Source organism: Amblyomma maculatum, chromosome 6, assembly GCF_055883805.1.
Source record: "Amblyomma maculatum isolate TAMU_Amacu chromosome 6, ASM5588380v1, whole genome shotgun sequence".
Classification (NCBI taxonomy): domain Eukaryota; kingdom Metazoa; phylum Arthropoda; class Arachnida; order Ixodida; family Ixodidae; genus Amblyomma; species Amblyomma maculatum.
This window is the reverse complement of record NC_139349.1, coordinates 83,247,997-83,262,259: the sequence shown is the minus strand read 5'-3', so window position 1 is coordinate 83,262,259 and position 14,263 is coordinate 83,247,997. Positions and strand designations below refer to the sequence as shown.

Below are 14,263 nucleotides of genomic sequence, written 5' to 3'. Positions count from 1 at the left end.
CGAAGTTCAGTTTCAAAATTTGGGCTTTCTCAAGCATTTTACGGCACCAATAGAGGCACAAGAAGCGCAATCACAAGTCACACATCGCCACACCGCAAGCACTAAGCAGCAGCACATGGCTGTGAATATGTTACCTGTAGACTGTACTTCAACAGGCAGATTGTACTGTTTTTATTTTATTATTTTCATTTCTGGTGATACAAATAATTTTCGTGATCATGTGAGATTTGTTTTGGGGAGACTAGTATATGGGCCCCGTGCATCGCGTATAGGGGCGCCACTGAAAGCCGCCTAATGGTCGTTTTCGAAAGTTCTTCCGGGATGCGAGTTGCCACTGCTCATCCATTGCTGCAAGAATTATTGATGTTTGCGGCAGTGATTATAAATTAATTTTTTTTTGGCTCCTATCGATTTCTTCTGTGGTGGACTGAAGTATAAAACTAAGGTACTGCAGCCATCTTTAATAGCCAGTTGCTATATTGAGCGGGTATGCTTCACCCGCTGATCAATTACTTCAACTGAGGAATTGCTATTCTTTTGTTTTCTTTTTTTTTTTCATTTGCCCTGCCTTTGCAAGCACATTTCACGTGCATATACTGACACGCCTTGACACCAATGAGACATTCTGCGCCTCTGGCCAATGCATTGTGCCAGCATCAATTTTTGTATATGACCTCATTGGCCGAATTCACAAGACATTAACGCGACATTGTTAAGGAAATCCGACAGTGGCAGCATCGGCGTCAGCCATGAGTGAGAAATCTCGATGGAACATTCAAGAATAGGTCAAAATATTGGGATTGACATTAAATTTCTCACGGAAGTTTCTGTAACCAAAGGAAAGTAATTAAAGGTCCACGGAAACGGCCCCCAAGAAACCACTGATAAACGTGTTCAGTGTGTAGAACACATCCTTTTGAGCATTAACGCAAAGTATAACTCCTCGGAACAAAGCCAGCGATTTATTATTAATTTTTAAAAACAGCATTTTTTGAAATTCGCGGGCAGAGGAAATGTCGCTTGGCGGTGTCGCATGGAACTATTTCCTAATCCCGTGACGTAACGGGTCGGTTGACTGGCAAGGCTTGCTAGAAGCTGCCATTCGCTGCGGTCACTGCAACCATGACGTCACGAACACACTTCCGGTAGCTGCGAAAGTCGTCTGCTCGTGCGCTGCTCGAACTCTGTGCGGGCTGTTACAGCTCGCCGCCCTTATCGGTTAGGTGGCTATTGCCCATTAAGTGCAACAACCGAAGCGACGCAGGGATCGGCAGAACGAAGCTGCATTTACAAATATCTTATTTATATAACGTGGTTTCAGGAGTATCGGAGTGTCGTCCGACGAGGCGTCAACAGCACGGTCAAGCACCGCACGATGGCAGCACCTCCTTGACCGCCATAAACATCGCCGCTGTGGCCCCTCCTCCCGCATACCGTTCGCGAACCACACGGCGGATTGTTAGCACCGATGTCCGAAATAAAGCGTTCTAAAATTTGTTGGCGTCTGGAATACTGAGCCAAATATCAAGTATGAAGCCCTAGTGAGGATCGCTGACCAGCAGCAAATTGCTGGTAAGAGCGATAGCCGTGATACAAGCTAGTTTCTGCTCAAGCCAGCTGCCGCTGGTGCATTTCGGCTGATCCGATCTGCTCGTACTAGCTCTGCGATTAATGCGTCGGCAGATATTTTACTATGGCAGGATAGGAATCACTATAAGGCAGTTTCATAAGTAGGCGATTTACGACAGCGTTGATCATGTTCCAAAGCGTCGACCGCCGCGGCTTCGAAGCGAAATAGGCCTAGCGGCGACTAGGGACGGTCACGCACGGTGCCGGCGTTCGCCGCGCTCGCACGTTCCACCCCCGCGGTAATTGTGTAACGTACCTCAGCCTGCTCGCGGCATCCCGTGCTGCAAGCGTTGCAAACTCGTGTACTTTCATAGCTAAGGCCGCATATTTTTTGGCGTTCTGCTCAGCAACAAGCCGTTCAAACGATACTGTAGGCACGACAAGGCTTCAGTACGCAGTCGCTGCGCTGTCGGCCGTAATCGAAGACGTCGGGCAGCACCATAATCTATACATCGATCTTTAAACGTGATACAGTGGGCAAATGAATAATTTTGTGAAGCAGACCCGCTCGTACGTTTCGCGCACTCGGGCGCCGACGAGTAGCTTCCGTCAACAGACGCCGTCATAACCTCGGTTAACGACGCAAACCTAGGTCGTCAAGCTCGGTTTGCGGTAACCGCGGTTAGTGGTGCAACCACGGTTTGATCCGCCGTGTAACATAGGATAACCACGGGTTCGCGGTTACACTAACCGTCGCTGCGCGAACTGGCGAACTACACGCGAGCGAGGACGGGTTGGCAGGGTTGGCGCGAGTACGCCAGCGAGCGAGCGCGTGGCAACCGGAAGTTCGTCGAAGTGACGTATGTCTGGGCGGAGCTTTGAACTTGCTTGTATTCTTTGTTTTTTTATGGCTCCCTTCGGCGTACGAGTTGAGGGGGAAAATTGGAAGGGTCATTTTTAATCGCCGATATCTCTGGTGTTGCAGAAGCTTGATCGAAAATTTTTGCGGGAGAATGATGGGTGGTTCAATAACTATCAGTGTTATGGCGTTGTTTACCCTTCTTGGTGACCCCTTTCTGGGGACCTTTAAGCAGAATTTGAAATTGATTTAATTTTGATGGGAGGGGGCATAAAAATCAAACCAAAGACTTTTAGGTTGCTAGACACACACACTGCTTATAGGACACGAAGGCTCACTGGTTCAAGTTGAATATAGGTAGATCTATACTGAATGTGCAGTGGGAACTGGGCTCTGCAGTACTATCGCATTCTGCTTTTAAAAGTGGAGCTTAATTAAGCTCCTCCATGCTTAAAACATCCCCCCATGGGATTAGCCGGGAGGATGGACTCGATCGTGACGATGACATGTTCCATAGCGTGTACAGTCGTGAATGGGTGAAACGCAACAATTCTAGCAGTTACATCCTTCGGTAAATCCTACACTGTGTAAAGCTTGAGCGCTACGGTACAAGCCCCAAAATATTTATGGATACAACTTCCAACACGCACCAGGTATAAGCCATTGAATGCAAGTGCCATGTGCTTGGTGCACCATGTTTCATTCATTAAATCTGGTACTTCATGCTCGTCATGTCTATTTTTACTTTTCACTAAAGGCCTGTGGAATGACTAATAATTAAGCACCACAAAACTATCCAGCACTGTTCTAAACAAGTGAACTGTTACAGGATTACTCAGTAACCAACACATTTTGTTGCCTGTACCTAAACGTAGATGGTAGTGAACATCAGAAAATTAATGACGACGCTCCGGTATCGTTTCAAATAGTACTTTCATGTCTAAATGTAAGGAGGGAATAACAAGCAACTTGTTAACGTGAAGTGAACTCGAGCAGGACGCTCTCGATAATATTGCTTGCCGACCAGGGACAAGCAAATACAATCTCCAGTGCGTGTTTTTTTTTTTCTTCTTTTAGCATTTGAACATTTACCCAATCAGAAACTATCGCTGGAGATGCCCCAAAGTTTGTTTTAAGGTGCACTGGCAGTGAATGCTGCTTATGTAACGATGCAAACGCCGTGGGAAAACGAATCCATGGTGCAACGACTCTATAGGAGCACATGACAAGCAGACAGGGCAGCCAGCTTCACTCCTGGATGCACCTATCAATTCCCCCATCAGTTGTGCAGCCTTTGTTTTGCGTGCCGCCTATAAGCAGAGGAGGTTGACGACAGTAATTTTGATAGGACTGGAGCAGTCATGAAATGAATATAGTCTGGTGGAGCACAGGACAAGCGATTTATGCGACTTTTGGACTGTTGTTGGCATTACACGTTGCTTTTGAGATTGTTTGACATCAATGTGCATTTTCTTAAAAACCAAATTTTCTTCCAGGTCCATCATCACTGAAGTGTTAGGGGAACTGCAGTTCAACTTCTACCACAGGTGGTTCGATGTGATCTTCCTGGTCAGCGCACTCACGAGCATCGGCTTCCTCTACCTGGCCCACAAGCAAGGCCCTGAGCGGGACACTGTCTCCTAACCTGGCTCCTGTGATAAGGTGGCGCCAGATATTGCTCCATATGTTACTAGGGGGCATTGGAAACTGTAGCAACTCAAAAGCAGAATTGCTTTTTTCACCCTTGATCCTCTTATGGGCACTCAGTTTTGTGACGATACTAGAACATCCCTAAGTGGGGTAGTTCTCAGAACAACAGAAGTGTCAAATTCTGCATCGCCAAGAGTTGCCTTTGTGACAGGTATTGCATACTGGGCTCATTGCACAAAAAAGCCCTTGCCGTACCCAGTTTGAGAGGGAGCTTTGAAGGACAAGTCTAATTCTTGTCGGCGAAACATTTGGGTGGTGCCGTCATGCAATGCGCGGCAGCTACCAGAACTATAGACTTGATAAAGGCCAAGATAGGTGATGCCTCCGCGTTCTAGTGTTACAGTAAAAGCTCGTTAATTCAAATTCCACGGGGCCGCCAGGCCAGTTCGAATTAACCAAAATTCGAACTAATGAAAGTGAGCAAAAATAAAGGCGTTTGATGCCCGGAGGGCACGAAAAACATTTATTTAGCAAAAAAGTCTGTTATCTTCTGCTTCTTCTCTCTGAGGGCTACCGTACTCACTCGGTCTTCTAGCATGCGAATGCGATGCAGGGAGTCTTCTTCCCCCTCTGATTATGTCTGTCTCTAAAGCGGTGAAACCATCCTTCGGAGGCGACAAAATCTTCCACATTCAAGCGCAGGGCGAAATCGGCCGCCTTCGCCATGATAATTGGGCCGCTCAGTGGAATGTCAGCGCTTCTCATATCTTTCACCCACGTGATCACAGCGGTCTCAATTTCCGGATACTTGGCTAACCGAAGCCTTTTTCTGTTGCTGGCGAAATCTTCGGCTTCATAGGCATCCTCGATGGCTTTCCTATTTCGGACGTACGTCGACAACGTGCTTGGTGGAATCCCGTGCTTTTTCGCGATTTCCACTTTGCTGGCCTTCCGTTCATCCACCTCGCGTAAAATAGCCACTTTCTCCTTCACCGTCTTGGCGCAGTATTTCCCACGCGAACACATCTCGCGGACACAAGCTCACAACAAGCGGCGTGCAAAACGAGGGCTCACGAAATGCAACACGAAACCGTGGTCGATAACACTAAAACGTCGTTCCTCGAAGGAGTCGCAGCAGGAAAGACTGTTTAGTACTTGTTCCAGCACCCTAGCGGCGCCCCGATGGCTGCGCCATCTATCGTTCTGCCGTGAAAGCTTCCAACGATGGTTTTTAACAGCGCCGCTTGGCGGCGCGCAGTTCAAATTATGGGTGGCGGCGCCAATTTTTGAGTGAATTAACAAGCTGTTACGCGCATAGACTTCTATGCACTGCGGACCGGACCACGATGACTATTTCGAATTATCCAAAATTTCGAATTAACGAGTTGTGAATTAACGAGCTTTCACTGTATCATCAAACTGCAATTCTACGTCGAGGTTGAGTCGAAAGAGATGCCAAAAAAATGACAGGCACCTTGTATGGAGTGTATATGATAAGCATTGTGTTGGTTTATTGATTGAGGGTGTGATTTGTTGACTGACTGGTTAGTGAGCAGTGATTGGCAATTAGTGAATAAAACCAGTGTACTGTAGACAAATAATCTGTATGTGTGTCACTGAATTTTAACACATGTGATGATGACCTCTGGCTGGTACTAGTACGACAACGTCGTGTGGCATTACCGTATTTACTCGCATAATGGTCGCACTTTTTTTTTTAAAATACTGACGCAAATTTCGGGGTGCGATCATTACGCGGGGTAAATTTTCAACAAAAAATTTTTGAGCACCGAAAACGCAAACAAGTTGCAGGTGAGACGTCTTAGAACATATATCTCGATTACAACCAAAAATAAAAGCTGAGTAAGGCTTACCTTCGCAATAAACACGCACATTAAGCATCACATGGAGTGCACAATGCCCATTTATTTTTTTTTGTCAGTACTCTAATCAAAGTCTGAATCCTCGCCATCCTCGCTTTCACTGCTGCACGACTCATCGGAAACGGCAGTGTCGTCGCTGGGAGCATCTTCACAATCCCACAGGAAGTCATCTTCCATTCCATCCGAAGCGTTAGATATGCCTGTCTTCTTAAAACTCTTAGCCACTACCTCGTCGGGGATACTGCTCCACGCTTCTGTGATCCACGAGCACAGCATCTCCACGGATGGCCTTCTAATCTTTCCGCTCGGCGTCAAATCATGCTGGCCCATCGCCATCCACTCAGCATAAAGTCGTCGAACGTTGTCCTTGAACGGTTTGTTCAAAAACACGTCGAGAGGCTGCAGCAGCGAAGTCAGGCCGCCAGGAATGACTGCAATGTCCGTGCACAGCTCTTTCAGCTTGGCACGCACGCTGTCCACAAGGTGACCCCTAAAACTGTCCAAAACCAGAAGCGAGGGAAGCAGAAATGCTCCTGGTCTTCTTCCCCAACCAGTCTTGATCCAGTCGACCATCAGGTCTGCAGTCATCCACCCTTTCATCTGTGCACGTATATGGATGCCACGGGGAAAGTTTCCCTTCGGAATAGTCTTCCGTTTGAAGATCACGTATGGTGGCAGCTTCCGCCCGTCGGCCGTCACAGCAAGCATGACTGTGCATCGCTGTTTTTCTGCGCCAGACGTCTTCACGAGGACGTGCCGAGCACCCTTCTCGTTCACAGTTGTATTCCGGGGCATGTCGAGCGTCAGTGGAGTTTGATCGGCGTTTCCAATTTGCGACATGAGGTAACCGCATTTTTCGCGAAGCCTAGTGACGAAGTGATGGAAGTCTATCACTTTGCTTTCATACGCGGCTGGGAGCCGCTGGCACAACGACGTCCGCCGCCTCAGGGAAAGTCCATTCCGTCGCATAAAGCGAGTCGTCCAACCGGAGCTAGCGCGGAAATCCTTTGCGGCGATTCCCAGCTTCCTGGCAGTTGTGCGCGCCTGCGTCTGTATCATCTCTAATGACACTGCAAAACCATCCTTGCGCAGGTCCCTCACGTATTCTAGGACCGCCTCCTCAATACGAGGGAACTTGCCCGTTTTGGGTCCACGGAAAGCCCGCCGTGTCTTGTTCGTAGCCATCAGCTTCTCCCGCTGCTTCTTCCAATAGCGTATCCTCATTTCGTCCACGCCGAAATGCCTACCAGCAGCGCAGTTGCCATGCTCCAGTGCATAATCGACAGCCTTGAGCTTGAACGCGGTGGTGTAACTGGCATACCGCCCCATGGTGAAATGGCGTAAATTCGCACAAAAACACAAAGCACGCTACGACGCTGCCAAATTGCAAAATGGCGAACGCCGCAAAGCATGGAATCATGGGAACTCCAACGTTACTAGACTAGGTTGGGAACTCGTCGGAATGCATTCGCTGCGGGATGACTGCAGATCAACCACCAGGCGGCTCCATGTTCGGGGTGCGATCATTACGCGGAGAATTTAAAAAATGGAATTTTGACCTCAAAATTCAGGGGTGCGATCATTATGCGAGTAAATACGGTATACCAGATGCGTCTAATAGTGTGAGGCCTTTGTTTGAAGATGTGTCTTCCTGGATGGTGGGGCTTGACATGACCACGGAGACTTGGTAAGACGGATGGCGAGGAGGTGGAGAACACTCTATCTGAGGCGGCTAGATGGTTGAAACAAAAGCAAGGTGCCTAATTACAAGCATTATACCCCTGTCACATGGGCAATTTCGATCAGGATCAAGTCGATCGAAATCGAGCCCGATGCAGATCTGGCGTTGCTACACTCTGAACTCAATCGCGACCACCCTGTGATCCTGCTCTACCGTCTCGACTGCAGTCGAGCTGTCATTGCCACCCTTGTTCGCAGACATAAATCAAATATACCACCAAAAGTAACTATTACTCAAAAACTTTATTTTCAAATTATAAACAACTGTGTATTTAAGTTTATGTGATTTTAACTGCCTATAAAGCTGTGTTCAAATTCTTGGCACCACGTGCGTGTTTTGGCTGTGGTAAACAAAATGTGCGGGCTTGATCACGCTTGCCACTTTCCGCGTGGGCTAGCCGCCTGGTTCCTGCACTGTCCGCGTCTTAAAGTATTTTTTAATTCTTTATTCAATGATAACCCCGCTTAGCCCGAGGACGCTACAGCAGGAGGGTTACAAAGTGGAAAAAAACACATCTTCATTTATGGAGCACACTTGATGACCTGAAAGCCGATTCCATTCACTGATGGATCGAACAAAAAAAAGAACTGGCATACATGTTAGTTCTGCCACGGTATTTCAAAATTTTAAAACAGTTATCTGTGCGAGAAGAGACATAATGTGGCCTATGTATGTATATTTCCTTTCGAATGCCTGTTTTGTTGTATATTTGGTACAAGAGTTTCAGACGTAATTTCCTTTTTCGAGAGGAAAGGATTTCCTATCCTGATTCATTTTTCATGACGGTGCAGCTGTCAGTTCTCGAGTACCGACACAGGACAAACCTTGCTGCTCTATTTTGGATGTTTTCAATTTTATTGCTCAGTGCTGTTTGCCAAGGGTCCCTTAGAGCACAAGTGTATTCGAGCAGGGGTCGAACGTACGTTAAGTAGGCTATTGATTTCAAACAAGGTGGCACGTGTTTCAGATTTCGCTGTATAAAGTTTGAGGTCCTGGCGGCTTTTGCAACTACGGTATCCACATGTGTATTCCATGAACAGTCGTCTGTAAATGTCACACCAGTATGCCAAAGTTTGCTGTCTGTACAGTGCCTTCTTGCTTCAAGACTCTTCTAAACAGCTGCTCACAGGTGTCATTTTCGGCAGTAGTCAATGCTAAAAGCTTCAGCACGATGCTGGACACACTCTGGAGTGATGTCATTAGGAAAGCATAGAAAGTGTGCGGCCCATGACAACGCTAGTAACACAGGAATGACACTTTACGAAAAGAAATCATGGCCACAGAGTGGGGCCGCAGCACATGGGAAACCAGAGTTCGTTGTCGGCTACCATAAGCCTCAGAAAAGCTGAGGCACATGACAGTGATAAGTGATAGTTGTGTTGGCCGGTGTGTGCACTCCACAGACAAGGATTCCTCGGACCTGCATGCAAGGGAGGGGAGACAGAAGGATACAATATGTTCTTAAGCTCGAAAGGGTGCGGTCTCTTGAGGCGTGTCAACAGCTGCAACCATGCTCATCACGTGTTGTGCGATGTCAGTCCCATCATATTACTGCAGTGTACACATTAGGAACGCTGATGAAGCTTCCTTCTGATGCGTGGCATAGGACTCATGTGCAGTGATAAACATGTGCTAAATGAGGTGTTTGTGATAATCACTGTGCCATAAAAAGCATAAATGCATGAGGTTTAATAGCAAGTGGTCTAGGTATTTCATGCCACTGTATCCCGAGTGGAACTAACGAGCATGCCTGAAGCTAGTTTTACTGCATTCATTTCTTCTAAAGCGAATGTTCACAAGTACAGTTTGTTTCTTTCCAGTTCAAGCAGCCTTATGGCGAATTCGAGTGGGAGAGCAGGTGCACTCGAGAGCACTTCAAAAGTTCTCTCAGACAAGCGGGCGCACTCCAGTTGGAGAGCAGGAGTAGAATCACTCGCTTCCAATGGTAGAGGAGGAGGGCTTTTCTTCTGCTGAGAGCACCCGAGTGCAATCCCGGCTGCTCTCTCGTCTACAGCGAGAGTAGAGGAAGTCATGGCATAAAGCGTCATATCCGCGGCATCTTTTTATTTTAATTTTTTCTCTGGAGTCGGCGATTCTCAAAATGGCGGCTGCAAAGCGTCGGCTTTCTGAGAGCTCTTCGGAATCAAGCGAATTTTCGTCAGGAGCGGAAAGCATTGCTCAGGTGCTGTATGCATGTTTGAGAGTCACTGCTGGCATCGAAAGAGCCAAAGGAGGCAGATCGCCATGCTGTGAGAACAAGGCATACAAAGCAAGCGGTTCTTCACGGAGCGTTGGCCTCTCCTCGGGTTGCAACTGCCGCCACTGCGGGCAGGTGGAGAATGCTGGGGAGAGAAGTACGGTCATGTGGTCGTGGCGCGCTGCTCTTGACATGCAGAGAGCGTTCCCGTGGGAGGGCAGTTACACCCTTACTCGACGTGCTTCTGTACTGCTCTACACTGCTCGGCGCTCCTGCTCTTGTCCCCCCAACCGAATGCGCCAATAAACTCTTCCTCTATATTGTTACCCTCCCTAGCTTCTTTCAAAGTAAAGTCAGTGACATGTGCTCAACATTTCATGGGTGGTTTATCATGTCTGGAGAGACAATGATAAGAGAAGCTATTCAGAAACAAAGTTTTTATCACTTGTATGGCAGTCCAAGGACGAGGCCCTTTTGTTAGTTTTTTAAGCATATTTCATTGTGCATCACTTTCAGAAGTGGTTTATGATTCCGTGAAGAATAATGAGAAGAGAGAACTAAACCCGGACTCAATGTTTGCTTGTACAAGTAGATGGTATTATACTACTTAAAAGGATAGTCATTGTGTGTGTCAAAGCGATTATTTAACAGCATCTTCTTTTTTCTTTCCCATTACAAACCTGCTGCAGTGTACTAGGCATATTTTATTTTATTGTTGCTTAATTTGTTTCCCCCCCCCCCCCCTTTTTTTACTGTTGGTGTCTTTCCAGGCCAGGCATAGACTCTTCTGCTCATCATACTGCTCACACAATGTGTGAGCACTTAACAACACTTGACCGGCCAAACCATAATGGGATTATTGACAGGGTCATAGGTAACACCTGCTTCTGGTAAAAATAAGTACTTTTAGCGCTGCGTAATAAACTTATGTACAAATGTTGTTAGTCTGGCGTGTTTAGTGTAATCTTCGAGGGTGCAGTGTTTTTCATTTGGGAGGAATGGCACACCGATGTCTACCAAAGCACAGCCAACTGCTTGCAGAAGAAAGCGGTGTGGTTTCCTCAGAAACGTTTCTAGTTGAAAAAAAAATTCATCCTGTACTGAAGCTCGAACTTGGAATCACCACACCTCTTTTCCATTCATTTTGCCATCCAAGCTAAACAAGACACGAACAGATTGCACAGAAAAGTTCAAGTTATGCGCAACAAATTTTTCTCATTCATTTGTGAAGATCCGCTGTCGAGACCCCACTTTCAAGGTCATGAATAGACCTTGGGTTGCAAGGTCGAATAACTGAAACTGCAGTGTGCACTGATGTGGATTGCCATCAAGCTCCCACACTGTCAAATTAAAAAAAGAAAAGGAAACAGACAATGCCAAATATATGTTAAATTAAATTATTATTTTGTGCAAACATATTTGCAATATCACTTTCAGTTAAAACAGGTGCCTCGCACTGAGATTGTGATGTTTAGCAAGATTTTATCAGCCATAGTATAATGGGTGGATTGCTTACTTGGTCCTCCAGTGATCAGTGACTGCCCTTTAGTGAAGTTACTGCGCATGTTCACGGTCACCTCACACATGAATGATCATACGATGGTGATATGCAGGCTGCACAAAATTGACTGCAGTGCATTAAATGAACTCTTTTGACCCAGAAGTGCCCACTGTTGGCGCTACTGCTCCTGCCCATTTGATGTGTGGCAAAGAATCCAGCTCTCCAGGAAGGTGAAAGTCACTTTTTGGATGTAACACAGTTGGAGTTTGGCATAATGTTGAATTTCCAGTTTTCTTCATGCCATATGGTTTGTGTTAATAATCTCTCACTATGACTATTGTTTCATACTGAACGTAATTCGTCTTATTTAAATGGTTTCATTGTATCACGTGATGGATGACCTAGTGATTCTTATCACCAGCAGCTTGGTATTATACTGCAGTGCAATACAGGCTGTATAATACAGTAGAGCCTGCAGGCATTTAACGTGTCAGATAAGAGTTGTGATCTTTGTTTCTGTATAACTCTTCTCATTGTGGAAATATGAAAAAAACCGCTACCGTGAAATTTTGGGCAAGCACTCCCACTGCACAGCTAATTTCACATTTCCACGCTGCTACGGGAAAGCGCCCCCTCCTCCCAACCCTTCTAACATGCCGCACTTTCCCGCTCCCTACCCTTAACACGCACCTCACTCAGGCAACACTGCCAGCCCTCTCCAGTCCAAGTATCCTATTCAATCTCAGCTTTCAAAAACATCATCGCAAACAAAAATGTCACCAGTACAGCACTGACTCGTCCGGATGTGCACATTCTCAAAGGTTGGCGGCTGGCGTCGGATGACCACCGCGATAGAGACTTCCGATGCGAGCGACCAAAGGAACTGGCGCCGAAAGAAATACAACAACCGAGAACATAATTAAATAGCGCGCTGAAAGGAAACATAGGCGGACGCCGAGTATCGGCTATAGTGCATAGAATACATCTGCGGCGGGGTAGCGAGAACACTCGGCAGCTGTTCACCGATCTCTCGGTGCACACTTCTAAGCCCGTTAGGTCTGATGAAAGAAAAATTAAACCTTAAATCCTTGTACCTGCGGTCATTTATTTTCCTGGCGGAAAAAATTTCTCTTCGCCATTTTAATTTCAGTGCTGTTCTAGATAAGTGCCCCCCTCCTCTTTTCCTCTAATTTCAGCTCTTGAGAAGGGGGGGCATTTGCTCCGAATTTTACGGTAGTTACTTTAGGGAAGATGTGATAATAGCCTAAGTGAATTTTATTCAATTTTGTTTATGTCTGGATGTCTTAATACATTAGGTTACTGATCACAAATATGGAGTACATAGAGTAAATAAAAATTTGAGCGCTTAACTGTCTGCCATTCGAGTGTTACATTCACAGAAATTTCAAGCTTTTCTGCCGCTAGGGTTAGCTTTCATATTCTTGCAATTCATGTGTTATAAAAGATAATGCCTTCAAGTGTGCTAGCTGTTCATGTAGTTTTGCAAGAAAAAGTATAGTTGTTTAGTGAGAACTAGATGCAAGTGCGTATTCTTATGTTTAACATAACTGAAGCTATCTGCATCGTAAATCCTTGTGAAACAAAATGATGCCTCAAGTGCCTTCACCATCTTCCACACCGGTGGAAGCATGGTATTGAGATTTGAAGAGAATCGCAGCTCAAATCTTGCCTTGGTAGGGTTTGATTGCTGTCACTGATATTCCTTCGTATGATGGTGATGCTGTCAATGTGCAAGTATTTCCACCATTTGCGCTGAGGCTTAGGTAGTGCAATTTATTTATTTATTTATTTTATTTTAATAGGAAGGCCGACAAGGAGGCATTACATGAGGAATGTACTAACAGGTGATTCATTTCTTCCAGTGAATGATCTGGAGCACACACAGTCGCGATAAGTCACCGGTTCGGCAGGCAAGCTATTTGTTTTTTGCTGCCTGCTCAAAAAAGAACTTCAGATGCACAGACATGGATTGTCAAGGAGCAATTTATTGCAGCGAAATCTTCGCTACGCTAGGTCAATTCAAGGTTGCTGTGGCTGGGAGTTTGACCTTCAACTGTGACCTTGACCAATTAAGTGTGGGTGTCCATGATTCTGTGGTATCCACCCAAAAGTATTCTGCACATTTCTTTCCCCCAAACCTAACACAAAAGAAAAATTATGAAAAAGCTGCGAATTGAAAAGCGGGTGTTTAAGATGCTATCGCTGCAACACTCGCAGCTTTCGCTTTATCACTAGGTTTAAGCCATGCTTAAACCCCCACAATTTTTTATCAAATATGTGTATGCACTGATTGATCGTTTAATAAACTAATTCTTATTCTTGGTACGGACTGAGTGACAATAAACAGGGATGATAATGGAATGTTTCAGCGGTGAATGATAGAATTTGCTGAAACAACAGAGTCCAGTTTTTTGTGGCGAGGTTCAAGGCTGGGAAGGTTAGCTTCCTTTTTCAATGGTGTGTTGATATGTATAGTACTCAGAAAGTGCAAAATGTACCTATTTGCTCTATATCAACTCGAGAGCTTTTGCAAAATTAGTGTGGTGTGGGTCCCTGTTCGAGCACACATATTCAGGTTGCAGACGAACTGCAGTGGTCATTTTATGGACCCAGGGGATGCCAGTATATTCTTTGTGTTATTTCAGTACAGGATTTATGACAAGTCTTGCAATACCTTCATGGTGCCACTTGTTATTTTGAATTATCTATTCAGCCAGATACCTAGCTTACCTTTTATAGGTTCTATTCCTATGTTCAATAAAATGACACAGCCATATATGTACAGGATGTTCAAAATTAATATTTCTGTTTGTTTTTTGAACCGGGAATGTTGCTCTAATAG

The 14,263-nt window shown here is 45.8% G+C and overlaps 1 protein-coding gene across 1 annotated transcript in view; it reads left to right on the top strand.

Moving 5' to 3' along the window:
- The window catches only part of GPHR (Golgi pH regulator), a 47,358-nt gene extending 36,521 nt beyond the window's left edge, over positions 1–10,837 (top strand). Inside the window, exons 15-16 of the mRNA XM_084607053.1 lie at positions 3,925–4,090; positions 10,670–10,837. Of these exons, the coding sequence (XP_084463179.1) occupies positions 3,925–4,072 (148 nt within the window). The 3' untranslated portion in view covers positions 4,073–4,090; positions 10,670–10,837. The remainder of the gene's footprint in view (positions 1–3,924; positions 4,091–10,669) is intronic.
- Positions 10,838–14,263: the final 3,426 nt, after the last annotated feature.